The following is a 21,377-nucleotide window of genomic DNA, read 5'->3' as shown; positions in this document are numbered from 1 at the left end:
GAGCAGAACTCTTGATTTCCACCGTCTATTGCAATAACGAACAGACATGTAAAATGTGTTAATATATAAAATTTTAGTGGGTTATTTTTTTACTGCTCCTGTTTTGTTTTTGTTTTTTTTTTTTTAAGGAGGGGTGGCTTCCTTAGCACCCAAGGATTGATATATAGGAGGCAAAAAATAAACCCCAGGGAACTCACTGTCAGTTTATTCCCTGAGTTCTGAGGCCTCTAGCCAATCTGCCTTTTATCCCGCCTTTCAATCTTCTGATAGGTGACATTTTTTCTAGGCTTTGCGTGTGTGCAATTCATGGAAGAAGTAAAATAGATTGTATTTATTTCATCTTGATTGAAAATAGAAGTCTCTACCTTGAGATTTTGACACTTTTTTTCTCAATCAAATTTTAAGGTATATAACATAATTAGCAGTCTCAAAACTACCCATTGTGTACAGAGTCTATTTGAGTATATGAAGCATGAGTATATGAAACATGGACCCTATCCCTATAATTTTATGAAACATTACTATATGCCACTAGCAAAAACAAATGTTGAGTTCCGTGATTAGGCCATTTTTATTAAAAGTTTAAATGTCTTCATGATTAACTGAATTATTTACTACTCTACACTTCTGACTGGGATGTTTATATACATGTAAATAACACACATGCACATTTACATACTCACACACATACACATACACACAGCTCTGAGGTAGAAATTTAAAATAGAAGTAAGAGAAAATCATGTCCAAAGCTTGTAAACACTGATTGCTTTAGGTTTTCCATACATGTTTTGCATTCCATTGCTTTATTGACAGCGTAATTGATAAAATATAATAAAATTAAAAATATTTTTATGAAAATTTGGTGTGACAATGTGGAGTTCTTTGAAGACAAAGAACTCTCCATAAGGTAATATGGGACAAATATGGCTTGCTGAGGCAGTACACTGGTGAGCATGGTATAAGCGTGTCCATCGAGAACTCACTTGAGCAAAGACTTAATGCCTAAAGAGATTTCACACCATGCAAGTCATTTTTCTGCAGTCTTTTCCAGCAACAAACATTGCGTTCTCAGTCAAAGGCAAAATAGGGAAGTAAATATAACTGTATGAAATGAGCAACTTAAAGCGAACGTTAACATTTGGCAATGCAGAACATCACATGCAGTGAAGGAAATTTTCCTCACCCCCCCCCCCCTTTTTTTTTTGACGCCACAAGGAAAAGATAGTCCAATCTGTTAGAGTGTGTTTTGGGGGCAATTACCACAGTCTTTGTACAGAATGGCTTTCATTTATTTTCTCTTAGCTAGGCCAATGAAATATTGTCATCTAAGAACAGATATATTTTATGTGTCTGATCCTTAGCGATCCATTTTGTGATGAATGCATTGACCACATAATGAAAAGAGGTTTAGCATAGGAAAGCTTGCCTATGTATTCATATAATATAATTCAGATCACATAAAAACGTTTATGATGTATTTTTTAAAGCTATAAGATAATTAATTAGGAAAATTACTCTCTTTTAATGCACAAATGTCTGAGTTAATCACTGACCTGCTCAAATATCTATGAGTCCATGCTCATCCATCAGGCATTCAAAGCCTCCAGGATCTAACCCCATCAACTTTTTACCTTTATCACTTTCTTCTGGACATGTAAGCATGCAGTACAAACTGTTTCGTGAATGTGCTTCACTTTTCTACCTCTTCTCCATTCCCCACACTTTTGCAAACAATTCTCCCATCCTCCCTGTCTCCCCATCATTTTCCATTTATTTCTGTCAAAACCATAAAACATAATCCTATTGAAAATTCTACACATGGTCCATCATAAGATTCCACCCTTATTGTGTGGCCTTCCTGATTTCTCAAGTTGATTTGACTCTCCCTCCTAATATTTTATTTTTACTTTACTTATTATCTCCATGAGTCACAGTTTTGGTATGTTACCTTTGTTCCTGTTTGATATTTTCATAGCAGGTTATCATCTCCTTGAGAAAGAGAAGACGTTCTCTGGAATTTAGGACATTGTGGACTAAATTCCCACCTTTTCATTTAAGTATTTTTTCATTTAAGTATTCGATATATCATTTTCAACAGGCATGGGAATTCATGTAGGAATCAGATATAGTCCGCCGACTTAAAAGTGCTAGAAACTTCAGTGGCAGAGAAAGTTTCACAAATAATCATACTGTGATAAGATAAATATTATATAGAGCTTCAATTCTTAAACTTGGTTGCACAGTAGAATAATCTTTAGAGCTTTAAAAGTATATGTCTATGCTAGGATATCACCCTGGCAAGTTACAATGAGGTCTCTGGGATTGTGGCCCAGGCATTAGTATGTTTTAAAATATCCCACGTGAGTCTAATGTACAGCCAGAGTTGAGAGCAACTGAGAGAGATGTAAGTGAAAAGTGCTGTGAGAAGACAGATGAGGGGTGTCGAGAATAGAAACAGGAATGAGAAACACAGATGAGTTGGACTTGAAAATGTTTAGAATTTTGAGCAGTATGTATCAGGAAAGTAAAGGAATCTGGGATGTCTAAGCAAGGCTATCAGATCAGAGCTTTCCAAATGTTACCTTTTTATGCCTTCTCCAGTAACATATGGGCTGACTGGGTAGTAGTGACAAAAATCTCTCTGTTTTAAAACCCTTCACTTTTATGCTTAGACTAAAGATTCTCAATTCTTTTAATGAAAATGAAAGAATCATTCAAATGTAGTGAAAACAATGAGTGCATCGGTGACTTGATATGGGGAAAAATATATTTTTCAGTAAATGCTTTTACTGATAATTTTCCAGTTTTGCAAAGAAATATGTTCATTGGAAAATGTAGAAAAGTTAAAATAAAGAGATTAAAATCACCCATAAGCTCCCTTCCCTGTAGTAGTTACTAGAAACATGCTGATGCAATCTTGTTTTTTCCACAAATAATGTACAAATTTATATTTTTTCTATTATAAACTAAAAGTGCGAAAAGGCCTAAAATGAGTAATTTTCACAAGTATACAAATTGAATGAATGCTCTTCAGTGTTTATTTACATGTGTGCTTTTGGTTCTTTGGAATTTATGCCTAATACACCACAGTTAGCATATTAAAAAATATCTGTTTCATAGCATGCAAATTCAAAGAATAAAGAAGCATATAAAGTGAAACACCTACCTTGCCAATCCCCCAGAGTAAACCATTCTGAACAGCTTAATGTATTTCTCTGTGGAGCTTTGCTTACTTAATAAGGTTGTTCTGAAGATTTAATAAATTAATATATACCAAGCACTTAGAATGGTGCCTGGTACAAAGTGAGTATGTAGTAGAAATTAGCCGTTTATTTATGTAAAATATATAAATAAGTATGCTTTCACTCAGAAAAATGTATTTTGCAACTTTCTTTCAGTACATGTAGATAATATTCTTTCTAAAAGCTGAGTAGGATTTTATTGATTGGCTATAGCCTGATTATCTAGCCAATACTCTTGATGACCACTGATACTGTTTCTAATCTTTTGTTATAACCACTAAGGTTATAACACACCCTTATTCATATGTTTCTGCAAACTTGTGTTTCTTCTTGCTAAAGTCCTTGAGTGGAATTTCTGAGTTAAGAGCTGGTTAGATTTTAGAGATACTGCCATGTTGCCCTCCAAAATGGTTTTATCAATATGTATAAAGTATCTCGACTTCCCACACAGTTTTGAGCACTAGGCTTCAGACACCATCTCTGTGTTAGGCCCACATATGTCTTGTGAGGTCCAAACATGTATTTCTACCCGTCTAGCAGACATCTCCACTTTGATGTTACCTTCCAGACACCTCAAGGTCGACATATTAAATCATCTTTCACTCCCTCACTCTCTCAAAATTTCTCTATCTGGGGATTCCTTTTAAATTTGGAAGCCTGGAAATCCTTGACTTTTTTTCCCTTCCTTGCTTCCACTTCAAAAAAAAAAAAAAAAAGTGATCAATTCTGTCAGTTTTACCCTCTTATTTGTCTGTAATTCGTTCATTTCAATAACAAATTAGGGGTTAGGATAATCCTAACCATGGAGCCACCGTCTTTTAAGGGTTGTGCCAAACCTCTTTATTATGCTTTCCAACTTTCTAGGCTCTCCTGGAATTCTCCCTCCTAATATTTTATTGTTACTTTCCTTGTAGCCTTAATGGGTCACAGTTAAGGTGTTTTCCTCACTTTGTTTGGAATATTTCTAAACGTAAATATAATCCTTTGATTTCATCATTTTGAACTTCTCTGAGCCGCCTTTTGCCTGGAGGATGAAATTGAAGGTATATAATACATTCACATGTAATTTGGCCCTATTTTCTTCTCTAATTTCACGTGTCACCACCCAGACCATCACCTCCCCCTTTCACACACTCCCTTCTGTAGGGAACCAATGTGAATTTCCTCAGTTGCAATCACAGATCTTAGCTTAAAATGCCTGGAATCTTTCTCTGACTCCTTGGCTAGGCCAGGTCTGCTTTAAGTTTCCAGTGTAAAAATTTCCCTAAAGTGCTTCTCTTCCATACTGGACTGTATGTTCTCTGAAAGCATGGACTTTGTCTGGTTTACTACAGTATCCTCAGGAACTAACTTGATAAACATTTGTTGAATGAATGAGTGAAGTGAAAGGATTTCTTGTAATGGGATTATAGGCAAGAACAAATTGCTCTGCCCGAAAAAATCAGTGTGACTGAATTGGGTAATAGAAATACAGAGGATATTTCCTTGTGGAAACTGTCTTGAACTCTTTAAAAACAGCCATTTATCAGGTATTAGAATATTAGTGTTTGCTTACACCTCACTAGGAAAGGAAAATGCATGTTTAAGTGTTCTGATAGGAAAAGGTGACAATTGTTATAAAACTAGCCAACTTGAAATCTGATTCAATATTAGTAATGCAATAGTAACTTTAACATCTAAGAGGTGATGACATTCCAATAACCTATCCAAAAGCTTGTGAAGCAAACTATAATCTAGAGCTTAGGCAAAAAGTACTATGTATAATGTAACACTTCAGAATTTTAAAAAATTAAAATTTTCCTTTAAAGAAAATGACTTGTTTAATTGTAAGTGAAAATGTTTGCTAAACATTTATAGCGATATAAATATAGTAAGAATTTATAGTGATAATAAATTTGATGGGGAAAGCAGTGTCTGAAAATGACAAGATACATAACCAGTCCTAACTGTAAGATTTCAGAAAGCCATTGAATTTCTTACCCTTCATATTTCTTATCTGTACTATAGATGTGATTGATTTCTCTTGATTTCCCAGATTGTTGGAAAGAGTGGTTAAAATCTTGAGATTTTTGAGGAAGGACTTATTGTGTAAATCATCACTATTTCTCAGGAAAATAATTTGGATAATTTGGCTTTAAAATTAAATATTTTTATTTTATGCAACTATTAAGATATGATTTCTGATATTCAAAACAGAATTAAAAAGGTAAATCAGCAGGAATATTAGGACTTAAAAGGACTAATAATGTTAAATCTAATAAGCAAATTACAGACAGAAACATTTTCCCTACTTACCTAAAAACTGAACATGAAAAGAGAATATGGTTTGAAGACTTATTTCTATAAATCAGGAGTACTATTTCTCCTTCAGTATAAACTGAATATATATTTTAAATCATGGCACAGTTATATCATCTCAACTAATTTGCATTTAATCAAAAGAAGGACTTTTGTTTAAACATTGAGTGATTTCCAGAATTTTTTTAAAGCTACTATTAGCTATTTAACATCCTTCACCCCAAGGGCAGAAAGACACAGAAAATGAAGTCAACTACAAATAAATTGCCAGAGAAAAGAAAAATAATGTGTTTACCGGAGATTTAAAAGGTAAACTAAGCCTGAAGCAGATACAGAAGAACAGACTGTGTCCCTCCACATCCCTAGAAAAATAGAAGAAAAAGCCTGGACTGTTAGGATCAGGCTCTGAGCCCTCATCCCACCCCTGCCCTTAGGAATTTTGCCATAGAGCCGCCACCCCTCACCCCGCCCTGGGAGCCCTGCAGGTCTGCAATAAGCCACCGCCACCACCCTCAGGAATCCTGAAGGTTAAAATTTTAAACTTTCCCACTTCCAAGCCCCCGCTTTCAAGCAGGCCAGTGGTAACTTGCCGGCTTCCCCATTCCCCAGAGTAGCCACTGAGAAACAGCCATACCTAGACCTGCCAGCCTCTCCTTCCCTGGACAAGGAACTTCCCACCAACCATCCTTTATAAGCCCTACTGTTCCCTTGGCTCGGGGCTGTCGCCAGGCTTCAGCCGGCCTGCGCATGGCTGGACAATAAAAGTCCTTTTGATCGGAAAAAATAAAAAAGCTAAAACTATATAGTGCCTCATTCTTTGCAAGATTATAGTAAAACTTCTAAGGTAAAAAAAAAAAAGTGTATTCATGAGATTTATGCCATGGGAAAAGCACACAATTGGTTTTTCTATTATGAGAAACAGCGTTATTACAGAATCTTGGTTAGCTGGGACCTTGCCTGAACCATTCCAATGTCCTCCTCCCTGACTGACATCAAGCTTGCCTCCTAAGAAGTTATTGCAGTGACCCAGTCAGAGGAGAAAGATGGCATGGCCTAGCATGGTGTAGGCATAGATAGAGAGAAGGAGATTGATTCGAGATATTTAGTAGAACTTGTTTGGATTTTGTGCACATGTTTGGAGTGGGAAATAAGATTCCAGCAGGGGAAGAAGCCAGGTTTCCATGCAGCACACCTGGAATATGGTGGTGCCATTCACTGCATCTGGGTTTATAAACTTGTAAAGAGACATGGAGCAGGTGGTAAAGCTTGTGTGAGCTAAAGAATATAACGCTGAGTAGGGAACAGGGGCCAAATCCTAAGGACGCTTCTTTGCTATATGGAGGTCCTGACGGCTCATCTGATAGGGTGTGGAGACTCCATTGAGAGGTTTTCGACTAAGGATTAACATGATCACTTTGCAGTTTGAGTGATAGTGTGGAAGGATTTGAAGAAGGGCTAGCAAACTATTACAGTAGTGAAGGTGAGAGGAAATGGGTGACTAGGAATAGAAGATTTTGAGGAAACATTTAGCAGGACTTAACATCAACTGGATGAGGGCTTGAGGGAGGGGGCAGGGTTGAAGGACTCTTAGGTTTCTGGTTTACATAACTGGGTAAAAAGTTAGCTGGGACAGAGAATTCAAGAAATAAACCATGTGTTTCTATTATTTATTTAATAAGTGCAGTTATCTATTATTCAATATGAAATGAAGTTTTCAAAGGAAATCATTTTGTTGAGTTTGCACTTTTTTGCCTTAAAGAATCTTTTAAATCTTAGAATTTATATGGAATATTGAAGATCATGAACCCCCTACTTGTTGTATTGAGAATACTGAGGTCCAAAGAGAGACTCACCCTTGTAGCTGATGACAGTGCTAGAGCTATAAACTTGGTCTCCTGCCTTCCAAGCAAGGGTTCCTCCATATTCATTCACCCTCATGGAAGCAGTAGATGTTCGAAATGTATGCTCTTAAATGGACAATGTTAGCTTACTGACAACCTTTCTAGGAATTGATTTGCTACCCACTGGATAGAAGTAATATAGTTGGTTCATTCAACTTCTTTGGAATCCTTGTGAGGATATACTTTAAAAAGTAAAGTACTTTATTTGTGCTATTAAATAAAACCCAACTACATGAGTTGATGTGGTGATTTGCAGTCAGTTATTATTTTAATCTGCCTAAAATAGCTCTGCCTAGTAATCACTAAAAATCTCTAAGACTTTAGCCTGGTTATTTCACTACTTGTAGCCCTCCTAAATATACCCAGGAATGCCTCTTTTTAAGGACTGTACCCACAATAAAAATAATACAAAGAGAAACAGTAATTTTCAAAGGTATTCATAGATTGCTCTTCACAATAGTGAAATATCAGAAACATCCTGATTGAGTGACTGTCAATTATGAGGGAGAGATGTGACTAAAACATGTATTCAAAAGAAAGCAAGAAATTATATATAAACAGACGACATCAATCTAAATACATAGGTAAATGTGTTATAAAACCTAATAAGTAAATTTAGGGTGGTACAAATAGACACAGGGTTCTATTTCTTTTAGTATATTTTTGTTTCAATTATACAATGAGAAATGTCTGTATGGAACCCTTTTACAACTTCTATTTACTGCAAATATGGAGAAACAGATTATATGAAGAAAAATTTTTTTCTCCAGCTACAAAATATCTAGAAGGGTTGAATACAATGTGACATCTTGTTACAGTGCTTTTAAATAACTGTCTGACCTCAAAGGAATGTTAGGGGCTATTGTGTCAGGAGTGATTAGTAAGCAAGCCCTGAAACTATGGCTACCCTGAGGATATTTGTATACTACAAGAATCTAGAGCCTTGGGTTTGAAAGGTCTTGTGCAAAGATTGAGACAAAACTTCTGCCTTTTTCTTCACCCCTGCCACCAGCCCTGCCTGGGATATTTAGAGGACAGGCATCATCACACACAACCTTTCACGTTCTTCAATGCATTGACTGAGTAGCAGTCATTAAATATTTGTGGAAAGAAAGTAATTTGTTGCAAGAAGATTTTCAAATTCTTTCTTCAGTCTAGTCTCTGTCATAAAATAGGGTCATCTATCTTCTCTAATGAGCTTTGTTTTAACTAAAAGATGAGAATTTCTTCAGTTATATTTTATTTAATATTTATAGGTTGTACCGCCCATTATGTTCCTAAGAAAAGATGTTTCCCGTATGAGCTATGGTTTTATATATTTTTTTTTTCTATACATAAAATGGGTCAGAACTATGTACAAGAGATAGTTAAACATAATTAGGAGTTCAAACTGTGTAATAATAAAGACCAGGTTTGAACCCTGGTTATACCACTTACTACTTGGTAATCGAGGCCAAGTTATTTAACCTTCCCAGGCTTCAGTTTCCACATCTGTGTAATGGAATAATATTTATTCTTCAAAGGGTTGTTGTCAGGATTAAATGATATAATTCCTAAAAAGCATTTAGCAGAGTGTTAGGGACATAATGTATACCCAATAATTATTAGCTGTTTAATAGATAGATAGATAGATAGATAGATAGCCAGAGAGAAAGAGAAAGAGAGATTTAGATTATTAATGTAAATTATACGGTATAAATTCTTTCCTTATTAGAGATTCTCTGAAAAACTATCATCGGATTTAATGGGGAAAAAACTTAAATGCCTTGTAAATATGCCATCTGTGTTCCTGTATTCTTATCTCAAAATCATAATCACCAACAAAATAATATCATATGCTGGAAACATTTGCTTTTTTTTCTTTTTTTTAAAGAGCTTTATTCTGTAAAAATTGACCTATGTTGGTGTACAGTTCAATAATTTTTGCTAAATTACAGAGTCATGCAATCCAAAGGACACTTTCATCACCCCAAAAAGATCCCTTATGCCCATTTGCACTCAAGGGAAATTTACCTTTGAAGAATACTTGGGAATGATTTTTATTCTTGTACCTTATCTTACTCCAAACCTTGAGTAGGCATATAAGTGGGCAGGGTCCAGGATGGAGCTGGAAAGTTTTTGATATCACATGGAATCAATGGATGGGACATAGAGAAGTGAGATGAAAGTACCAGCAGTTTAACAAGACAGAAATAGAACTGACCAGACAGTTGGAAGTGGGCAAAGGAGGTTGAGTGAACTCAGGGAGAAGTAGGAATAGGCCATGGCATGAAGTATAAATACACTGGACTTTGGGTCAACCAAGATTGGAATCCCAGCTCTAATGCTTCAGATTCTGTTACATAATCAATAAAATGGCAACAATAATTCCTATCTCTCAGGATTTTATTAGATACTTTTAATTAAATATAATTGTTTATTTAAAGGGCATTTAATGATGCCTGAAAAAATTTATTAGGGCAAGAATGGGGCTAAAGAAAGGAAGAATATAGAAGATGGGTCTTAATGACCAAGAAATTGGAATTAAAAACTTGCAAGCTGTTGTAATAGAAGCCACTGACATCAGAGCCGATAGGCAAATTTCCTTTGATGGGACATGTTGAGCAGAAATTAATTTTAGTTTATTTCCCTCCTTTTCAACATCACTTGTCATAGAGCTAAAAAGTGACCAAATCAAGATTTGATCAAAATATTCTCCTGATTCCAAATTTCCATGAAACCAAGACTTTTTTAAACAAGAGTTGCTTTAAAGATAAACATCAATTTAAACTTAGATTGTACAACTCATTTAATTATATAAGTGAAATCCACAGGAGGTCAACAAAACAAATGTCATCTACTTTCTGTTTCTTTTCCCTGAAGAGGATGCATTGGGTAAAGCAGAGCTATGTTTTGTTTTGTTTGACAATTTCATGAAGCACATTGTTAAACCCTGTGAAGCCAGAAAGGTATATTCAAGTGCACTAAGGTATAAATTTTCAGTTATTATCTACATGGTTTTAACTTCTTAGATAGAACTGAGAGCCTGTCTGTCCCTCCTTCTGAATTCAAGAGATCATTTTTTTTTACAAGTAGTGCTTGATTTGGGAAAAACAGGTGGGACTAGTCCTTATATTTTCTCTGGCGATTTAATTCTGCTTCAGGTGCAGAGTCACATGATTCCACAGCTACCAAGAAAGCATTTTTTCCTAACCTTGTTGATCCTGTCCTCTTCTGCCCATGACTCTTCTTCCTTCTTTTTCCCTCCCCTTTTCCTTCATTGCTTATTCATCCTCTCTCTTATGCTTTTTTTCTTAAACCTACTGCTAAAGTAAGAGCTTGGGTGAGTGAATGGGTTAAAGAGTGGAGGTGGAAAGATAGTAACAGAGTGAGTCCCAGGATATGGTAGTTGTGATCAGGGTGCTAAGAAAAACTGCTTTAGTTCCCTCTCCTTGTTTTTCTACTTACTTCAAATCCTAAACATAAGAAAAGGATTTCACTGTCTTAGGGTATTCTTTCTTTCAAAGAAGATAGTATAGGTAAGGACAGAGGTGGGGGAACCAATTTGTAGGCTATTGCAATAATCCTGGCATATTCCAGGGTGGTAGAGTGAGTATGAAACTATATAAGTGGTTGGATTGTACATATATTTTGAAGGAAGAGGCAGAATTTGCTGCAAAATTGGTACACGGTAGGAGAGAAAAAGAGGAGTCATAGACCATATCAAGATTTTTTTGAGTTACTGGAGAATTGAGTTGTGATGAACTAAGATAGGCAAGAGCTGGTTGTTGAGAATGGGGAGCAGACCAGGGGCTCAATTTGGGATATGTTAAGTTTGAAGTGGAGCTGTCAAGAGGACAGCATTTTTTTTAGATTGTAGTTCCTGGAATAGTTTAGTCTAAAGTTGTAAATTTGGGAATCATTGGGACAATTGAGTTATTTTCTCCACAAGTCTAAATGAGATCACTTAGGAAGGACATGTAGATAAAAAGGGGAAGAATTCTAAGCACTGAGCCCTGGAACATGACAACACTAGAGGATGGGGAAATAAGGAGCACAAGCAAAAGGAGCTGAGATGGAAAATACTCTCCAGTATATAGATAGATCCTTGTTTTAATTGTACTTTGGCTAGAATATATGAATATGAGTATTACTTTACTATGTGCTTTATTTTTATTTGCATCCACCAAATAATCTGACACCCACAGTAACAACACACACACATACACACATATGTATATGAGCTCTATGATTAATCAATAGAAAAAATATTATGAAAATAATTTCAATTTTCATTACCCATGATTTACTATGTTATATATATCCTATAAAATATATTTTGTCCTACAAATATTTTGTCTTTCTTCTGGTTTTGATAGTTGGTTCAAATGTTTGGATTCAGTTTAAATTTCAGGCCACTATAAAATAGAGTTTAGCTATATTCTTTTTATCTAGATAATTAAATTATACTCATAACTTTCAATTTAAGAAGCTATAACTGTTAAACTATATGACATGTTTGAAGAGTAAGGCACTGTATAGGTAGATGAAATTTATGTATACTTAAAATTATTTTGTGGGTGGTGATAATTTTTTCCCATATCATACTATTTCATCCTGGACACCAAAATTGGTTTTTCTTGTGGACTATTAATCTTTCAGCTCCACTAGGTAAGATGCTCATCGTTAAAAAACTTAATCAGAAGCCCTGATGCTTGATATGTAACTCCAGCTCCAAAGGAGAATGACTTAACAGGAGGAGGCCAGAGTTGAGCTTATGTCCTGATGATGATTAAAGACTGTACTGGGAGTGGTGGTGGGGAATGGAATGAGGGAGGATGGAGAGCATATTGGGAGAAAAGGAAGGAAGGATAATTGAAAGGACTGGGTGATGGGCAATTGACATGTTAACAGGGATGTAAACCAGGACTAAATTCTTGAAGAAATTGCAAATAAGCTAGTTACAACATAAGAATAGATGGATTTGGAAGAGATGCACCAAGAAGGTTGGGCAATATTACTTCCTTATATGCTGAGGAGCTTCTGTTCCTAAACTGTTTCTTGTTAAGACAAGATGAGCAAGAGTAGGGCCTGTCAGCAGAGAGCTAACGAAGAGACCTCCTAACCTCTGCCTGTTTATATTCCTGCTTCAGTTATGTGGAGTTACTTTGAGAATTGCACTTTCCTTTAGCCTCTTTTCAAGACTGCTGCTGAAAGTGTGTTTATATGAATGTGAGGTTCTGGAGTGGTGGCCTCCAGAGAACTGCAGAGGAGAGGAAGAAATGTTGCTGTTTTCTACAAAATAAATGCATCCATTTGTTTAATAAAACAGCTTCCTTATTGCAGAAAAAAAAAAGTGGCCGGGAGAGACAACATTGGTTATAAGAAGGGAACCAAAGCAATTTGAGCTGAATGTTAGGATGGAGAGTAAAAGTAGTTTTAAAAAAGGTACTAAAAAATTAGAATAAATTAAGGAGAAATGTTATCAGAATCATTGTATAGGAACAGTGAGAATTTGGAGGAATCTCACAGTCAGAGCAATGGGAGCGGGTTTCTCTAAATGTGCTCAACTGTCTGCCTGCATCTGGCTCTCCTGATGTGCTTGTTACAAATTTTGCAACCTACTAAATCAGAATCTCTTGGGGTTGCCAAGGAAACTGCTTTTATTTTATTTTATTTTTTTTTACAAATACTCAGAGTCTGTCTTCATTCCCAGGTGAGTCATATGACTGATAAAATTTGAGCACCACCCTGGTTAGGGTATAAAGCAAGAGTATGTGAGAAATAAGTCTTGAAAATGTGTGTATTGGAATCAAATGGAGAGGGAATTTGAAGAGGAAATAATATATAGAAAAAATAATGAAAGGAATTAACATTCAGGAATAAAGTAACAGGGAACTGCCAGGAAAGAATGATATTAATAAAGAAGGAAGGCAGTGGTGACAGGAGTCAAAAAGAATGCATGGGAGTGAGTGTGTGAGAGGTCAGATATGATATGCTCAAAAAGAGGACAGTCATGTGAAGAGAAAGAGGGAAGACCATGCAGGGCCACTGGCACTCTTGCTTTCCAAGAGCTGAGCTCTAGGAGCCCTGTTATAACCAGAAAGACAACACCAGAAAGCAAACCCAAAGGACAGAAGAGCCAAAGAGTGAAGAGGAATCACAGAGCAGTTACCACACGCTGCTTTCTGTGTGGAGTCTTGTCTTAGTTTGCCAACTGCGATCACAAATACCACAGAATGGGTTAGCTTAAACAGCAGGAATTTGTTGGCTTCCAATTGTGAGGCTAGGAGAAGCCCCAAATCCAGGCATCGGTGAGGAAGTGCTTCTTCCTGAAGCCTGTGGTGTTCTGGGACTAGCTGCTGGTGAGCCTTGGGTCCCTGACTTTTCTGTCACATGCCATGTCCTCTTTTTTTCCTTCAGGGTTTGATTGACTTCCAGCTTCTGGCTTTTCCCATGGCTTTCTCTGTGTCTGAATTTTGTTCTGCTTATAAAAGAGTCCAGTAATTTGGTTTAAAGCCCAACTTAATAAGTTGGCCACACTTAACTAAAAATAACGTCTTATACAGGTCCTAATTACAGTGGGTTAACCATAGGAATAGATTAAGATTTTTGTTTTCCTGGAGTGCATAATTCAACCTATCTCAGTCGGTGGTAGGTGCTACTTTCTGTAGTCATAGCTGAGGATATGAAATCACATTCCCACTCTGATGATGCAGCAATATCTTTAGATAATCATTTTCTTTGCAAAAATATCTCCCAGTTGTTGGGTTTACTAAAGTCTTCAGTGGATTGAACTTTGTATCCAGTCTGAGTGCAGATGACCAGAGAAACATCCCACTGCATGGTTTTTTTAAAGGCCTTGTGTATGCCCACAGGATATTTTCAGTCTCAACCAGCTGTGAGCCAGAAAGAGATAAGAAGTAATTGACTGAGACTGTTTCTTTCTTTCTCCTTCTGGCAATTGTCAATTGCTTTAATTTTCATTAAGAATATATAATAAGTAGTTAAGATACGTTTTATTTTAAGCTCCTGCTTCTGAAATTTACAAGTCTAGGAAGCAAGAAATCAAGAGCAAATCCCTTCTAAGAGTATCATAGTCCAGTCATGTGTTTCTTAGCCTTTATAATACTGTACCCTCCATTGATTTCTTGTCCTATCCTCTGAATAGTCCAAGCAGCCAAGGACTTTTTTTTTTAATAATTTTGCAAAAAAGTAGTAGGAATATTCAGTATCCTTTTGCAAAAGAACATTGTTCCCCTGAAGATTCTGATACTTCTCCCTGAAAATCGTTAGTGTGAAAGGAAGGGGAGAGAGAATGCTTCCTAGATGTTCATTTTTCTTTATGATTTCTACTTTTCAAAATGAGAAATAGAGTTATGAGAATTTAAATAATATAGTGAAAATATTCAGTAACTGCTCAACACAGGCTGCAAGCTGTTATGGACAATGTTTTTACAGCTGATGTCAAGGGATACAAGTAACTGTTCTGGGAAGGCACCAGCTGTGACTTCTTCTCCCTCTCTTGCTTTACTGCTTTCCCTTCTGGAAGGCCTCCTTTGTCTTATCTAGTGAAATTGTTCAGTTTACTTCATTCCATGAAAACTCTACTGCCGTAACATGTTTGATCACTTCCTAGGTGACAATTATAAAAGCCAGTAATCCATCAATTAATAATCAGTTTTAAATCTCTTTGCAAGTTAGATGGGAAACCACAAGGAACAAAAGAGTGCTGATAAAATAGTATAACGGAATTTTTTGCCAAAAATGTTCTCTTTCAATCCAATAAAATTCTCCATATGTAAACTTGGCATTAATTTATTTCAACCCACTTCTCAGCTATTAAAATTTAACAGCCCTCCCTTCCCCAGAGTATTATGGGAAAAAAAGGGAAAAAATATACACAATATTTATTGAATGCTTACTTGGCACCAAGCACTATTTTACTCACTTCACATAAATGATCTCCAGTCTTATCCACCTCATAGAATTGTTTGGATAATTATTCCCACTTTCCTGATGAGGAAGATGAGGGCTTCCCAAAGTTTCCCAGCTAATAAGTGGCAGAGTCAGGATGCATATTCAGATTGGCCTGAATATAAAACATTCTTTTTCCTCTGTACTACATGGTCTAAATTTAATTAGTACTTAATATTAATTATAATTTTCTTGAATACTAATACCTGACATATAAAATCATAAGGACTTTTCTTTGTGTTTGAGCAAGAACTGCGTTTTGTTACTGACTCTTAAAAGTTTTCCGGTCAAATTTCTTAAAAACTCTAGAATATAGTAAAACATCTCATAGAACAGGTCTTATCTGTTCAGTAGGAAGTGATAGTATTTGGAGTTCTCTTTATCATTTGCCATTTGGGATTAAGAGCTGCAAATTTTTTCTGCTTTCTGTGTAATTTGCCTTTATCTTTGTTGTTGCAGTACTGGATACCAGTTCATTTACTATTCACCTGAAAACACAGCCAAAGCAAAAGAAGTTCTCAGCAACATCAATCAACTACAACCTCTTATAGCAACCCATGCAGACCTACTACTTAATTCAGCAAGCCAGCATTCTCCAGACAGCTTGAAGAACTGTTTAAAGATGCTTTCAGAAAAAGTAAGATCCAAATCATTGCTACAGTGGGGAAAATGAAATAGTCAAATTCCCATTGGAGCTACTTTCTGCATACATTGCTTTTCATAGCATCTGGAAATGTAAAATAGACTAGGTTAAAAAGTAAGCTTCAAAGTATTGCCACCAGATCAAAATGAATTGACCTCATTCTCTTTTCAAATCTTACTATTGCTTTTTTTTTCCTGTTAGGAAGTGAAACACGTTAGTGGTTGGAGTAGATTTTCTCTTTTCCTTGACGTTTTTCATTTTCTTTTGTCTGTGGTCTTATTAAATGAATTCAATTAGGTTTTGAAAATTACTTTATTTTCCTCTAGTGATTACTTAACTTCTCCACATATGAAGCTCTACAATTGAATAAGAATGCCACTCCATTTGAAAGTAGAATTTTGTTGTGGATTCTTATCAATGGCATGGGGTTATTCCTCTGTCTCAGTTTGCTTTCAACATCATATACTAGATAAGGGTTCCAAACATTTCCAAGGGTATCGATTATTGTTTAAAATATAGTGGGGCCTTCATTTTTTCCAATGGGGTATTGCATTTGCATCTGCCATGAGTAAGAGTAGTCTGCTTGGGATCCTTTGTAGATACTCAACATCAACTTTGACAACTAATTAGGGCAGCTGTATGATATAGAGAAAACCAAGACAGAATAATAAAGAAAAATTACAGCTTGATCTTGTATGTGAAGCCAGATATCCTGGAGTCTGAATCTCATGTACTCATCCTTCTCTGCATTCTGAGAACATCTTGCTATTTATTATGAGATACTCCCATGTGTGTGCCCTTGAAGAAACTGGCCAGAGAAAATTCACATGCTATAGTTCTAGAGTAATGTCCCTGGATAGTTCTTCACCTCACTGAAGAACAGATTCATAGTATCTTGAATATTATATAGTATATAGTTTCGACTCAGTTATATTAATTTCTAATAATCCTTGTACTTATTTAACATTTTAATTTAAAGTGTACTTTTCATATATTTTTCTCATGGAAGGAAACTAATATCTTTTCTCATCGAAATTAATTAATATATATTTGGAAAGTTCAAGTGAATTGTATAATAAATTAAAAAGCACAAGATCAAAACCCAAGTCTTCCTGTTCAAATGCAGAATTCCCTCCGTGCCAGAACAGGTGCCTCCATCATGAAAAGGGGGGACAATATTGACCCAAATATTACAAGTACCTACTTTGTGTCGAATGTTGTGTTAGGGGCTTCAGGTCTTAGGTTATTTCATTTAATCTTCACAATCATGGGATATATATTATCTTAATTTCAGAAAGGAAAAGACTGAAGCTCAGGGAGGTTAAAAATAAATATGTAAAAGCATGCACCTGGATTCAAATCCAGGTTTCAAACATAACCAGGGTTCAAATCCGCGTTTGGTTGACTCTGGAGTGTAAGTTCTTCTTGGTATCCCCTATATATTGAACGTATTTTCACATTTCCTTATTTAAAATTTATTTTTGGTAGACAAACTCCTCAGCAACACTTTTTAATATCTAATAGCAATAAATGGGTCTTTATGGCAGGGAAAAAGGAAAAAAAAATAGGAGATTGTTGCATAGAGTAGAATAATATAATTTATTTTTGGCTATTTTCCATTTTGGATTTGTAAATTAAGTGGGGCTTTTCTGGATTCACCTAAGCAGAAAATTTTAGCGAATAGCACATCACTGCAGTGGTTACAGAACAGTATTTATCTTCTTCCTGTGCATCAGGCAGGGATTTGTCATTTCATACATCATTTACAACTTGCTGCAGTGATGTGCTGGGTTTGGGTATTTTCTCCTCCTTTAATTCAGCATTGCTCTAACTTTTTCCCATATGTTTTTCTACTGAGTAGACAAGCTTTGTCTACTAATAAATCTGTCAGCCCTTGAAGCTAGGAGGATCTTTTTAAAGTTGAATTTGCAAGTCATACTTTTTTTTTAAGAATTCATGCCTGGAATTTTAAAGAATTATTTAAAATAACAGAGTTTTGCGAAGTCTATGAAGACTGTTAGTAGCCCATGATTTAAAATAGAGTATGATCCATGAATTTAGCATACCAGATAAATAGATTTATTGGCATCTTAAAATTATAATATAATTTAATATTAACAAGATTTAAATTTAAAACTTTTTTTTTTAAGTTTCAGGGGTCTTATACTCTGTGGATTAGAGAATAAAAATCCTTTCTTCATTGATAGTTCCCTTGTTTCTTTTAATGAATCTGAACTGGTATGTTTGTAAAATGAATTGTTTTCTTATGAGCTCATTCTGATAATATATTTAAGACACAATAGGGATGGTCTATAGTCATAAGGAAACCCTGAAAGTTTTATAGCCTTTGAGCAGGTGAACATGGGAAAGCTCACTGCAATAGAAAGCAGAGGGTGAAGAAGGCTGAGGAGTAGACCATGGTAGAGTGGAGAGAGACTTTCAGCTAGTTTGTGATGGAATGGCATCTTTCCTCTCAGGTAAGCCATTGATCTGGAGATGACAGTAATGGAAGCAAGTGGCAGTTCAACATATCCCCAGAGTTTGGGGAAAAAGCAAGGGACAACAGAGAAACCCAACTTCCTAGCAAGGCATATTTGGGGAGTTTTAGAGCAAGCAATATTTGTAGATCTCAACAATAATTTACATTATCTCTAATTCTCCTGAGAACATAGCCACAGGGTTCAGCTCTCCAGCAAGATTCCATCCCTCTAAACATCCATTGGTGCAATAAACAAACAAAAACAATTTATGAAACGTAAAAACATTTACCAAGTTCACATTATTTTCAAGCACTGTCCTGATACTAGGAGCACAAAATGGAGTAAGATATATGCCTGTTCTTCCCAAGAAGTTCACAATTCTTGGATGGTGGTGGTTGTGATGATCATAATGATGGCAATAGCTCACATTTATTGGAGGGTTTGTAATGGGGAGGTACTGTTTTAAGGACTCAATTTTTGCAATTCCAGGAAGTAGGTAATTTTATTTTCCACATTTAATCTTCATAGTCTTACGTGGTAGGTACTATTAATATCTTCTTTATTCATTTGCGGAAACGAGGCACAGAACTTTTAAATAATATGCCCAAAGTTACCTTGTGAGTCTGGGGTCTCCGGATTCTATGAGCTTAACCATTATGCTGTATTATCAAACATGCAATGAATGCTATGATGCATACTTGTATGAGGAACTATGGAAATATGCAGGTAGGTTGTGGGAGGACACATACCTGAGATTTTACAAGAATGGATGTTTTCTATAAATTTTACATGTCCTAATGTGCATCAACTCAGCTTTAGTCTAAGTTTTAATTTTGCAGCATAACTTCAGATAGATAATTGGATTTGTTTTCTGCATATTAGTTCATAAAAATATTAAAGAAACAATTTAATTATATGATGTGGGATTATAATAAAAGTTGATCTGTGAGTTTATCTGAATAATTCCAACAGAAAAGCAAAGGATAGGTCAAAATTTTAACATATGATAGGAAAGATTTTAAAGAGTGAAATAAGAATGCATTTTCCTTATCCCAAGAATAAAAGCATGCAATACTATGAAAGAAATAAGAGAAAAATAGTCACATAAAGAAATTCAAATGGAAAATATAAGGGCCTAAATGTAGGAACTGTATAGATATATCTCTTATAGCTCAGAAACATGTATGATGGTAGCTTTCAAATACCCATCCACAGAGACTGATGGGCTTTGTTTAGAAAGTCATTATTATCCTACTCATCAAAAAGCATTATTGAGCACCTAATTGTGTGTGGTACTTTACTGGATGCTATATGACAAAAAAAATCACTCCTAACTTTCACTAAGAATTTTTAAAATGAGGATGTTTCACAATATTGCAATTGTTAAAATGTTTGGAAATGGTGCTATTTTGCAAATATTAGCAGCCTTGCCCACAATTTTTTTGAGAAATCCTCATTTCTGCCAATTCCCAGCCTCTTTTCATACCCAGCATAATATATAAAAGCATGCTATTGTATCCAAAGGAAAATAAGAAGCATTTCATTGCAAAACATAACTCAGAAATGTTCTCCCATGTGCTAAGATACACAAAATACACAGAAGAACGTTGATAGTGTTGATTACTTAGGTACTGAGAATTTCTTATTGCTTATTCAATTCAACCACTCTTATTTCAGTCTCAAATTGAAAGGAAGAACTTAATCAGTAGAGTTTTTGTGTTTGTTTGTTTTTTAAATCATTAGTGAAAGTATATATTAGGAGTCTAAAGTAACCTGAGAATAACTGGTATAGATGAAAACGAAATTTAAGGATTAGAACTTCAGTTTCTTCTTTTCATACTCACCTTCATATGGTAAATATTTAAATAGTGAAGTAAGCAATATTATACAAAAATCAAATGTGTGCCCATTAGAAATTTGGACAATAGGGAAAATACAGATATGAAAGTAAGATAATGTTAGGAATGAAGCTGGTACATAAAATTACGGAATCAGAACTTCTGCTTCCAGACATGATGGAATAGAATGGACCCTCCCACACTCAATAACAAGAAAACTGGACAAAATCCCAAAACAGTGGTTTATAGGCATTATTACTGTTGGGCTACAGCACAGGGAAGAGGAACCCAAAGAATATCTCTTCAAGTTGAAGAGACAGAAATTGGAGTTTGAGAAGGCCAAGATGGCTTGAATTCTCAGAGTAGTGTATCAGAGGGGAAAACTGCAAGAGCCTCAGAGATATGTTGATGGGTCTCTTTAAATCTTTGTCTCAGAACAAAATCTGCATGTGCATGAGAATTAACTATCCAAATCCAGGGTCTTTGCCTCAGAACAACTCTGCATGTGCATGAGAATAAAGTATCCAAATCCAGGGAGATAAATACCAGAAATAAGTATATGAAACAATTCCTGGTGTTCACACAGGGCTGGAAATAATTTATCTTCCTATCAGCAGAGTGGAAAGACCTTGTAATATGCCAGGCACTGGGTAGGAGCCCTCAGAAAAGTGCTGCACTAGTAGTGGGTCTAAATTAGGTTAAAGTCTGTGGCTGGTGCACCCTAACAAGGCTTAAAATCAAGGTTTGGAAGGATCCTATTGATTCCAAGTAACTTAATAGCATATTTGGAAAAAAAAAAAAAAGAACAAACATTATTTAGAGGCTCACAATAGTATCCAGCAACCAAGAATGTAAAATACAAAATGCCTGGCAAATTCAATAAACATATACCAAGCAAGCAGTGAAGTAGGAAAATATGAATTATAACGAGAAGAAAGCTCAGTCAATAGAAACCAACCCAGAAGTGATGGAGATGATGAAATTAGCAGATAATCATCTTAAAATATCAATTTTAA

At 35.5% G+C, this 21,377-nt stretch overlaps 1 protein-coding gene across 4 annotated transcripts in view; it reads left to right on the top strand.

Annotated features, from left to right (window-relative positions):
• Nucleotides 1-21,377, top strand: part of INPP4B (inositol polyphosphate-4-phosphatase type II B) — an 877,116-nt gene that overhangs the window by 719,815 nt on the left and 135,924 nt on the right. For all 4 annotated transcript variants that reach the window (XM_037830718.1, XM_037830717.1, XM_037830719.1 and 1 more), the window contains one exon: nt 15,860-16,037. In XM_037830718.1, coding sequence (XP_037686646.1) covers nt 15,860-16,037 — 178 coding nt within the window. The remainder of the gene's footprint in view (nt 1-15,859; nt 16,038-21,377) is intronic.

The sequence above is a fragment of the Choloepus didactylus genome, chromosome 3 (assembly GCF_015220235.1).
Source record: "Choloepus didactylus isolate mChoDid1 chromosome 3, mChoDid1.pri, whole genome shotgun sequence".
In the NCBI taxonomy this organism is placed as follows: Eukaryota; Metazoa; Chordata; class Mammalia; order Pilosa; family Megalonychidae; genus Choloepus; species Choloepus didactylus.
This window is presented reverse-complemented; position numbering and strand designations above follow the sequence as displayed.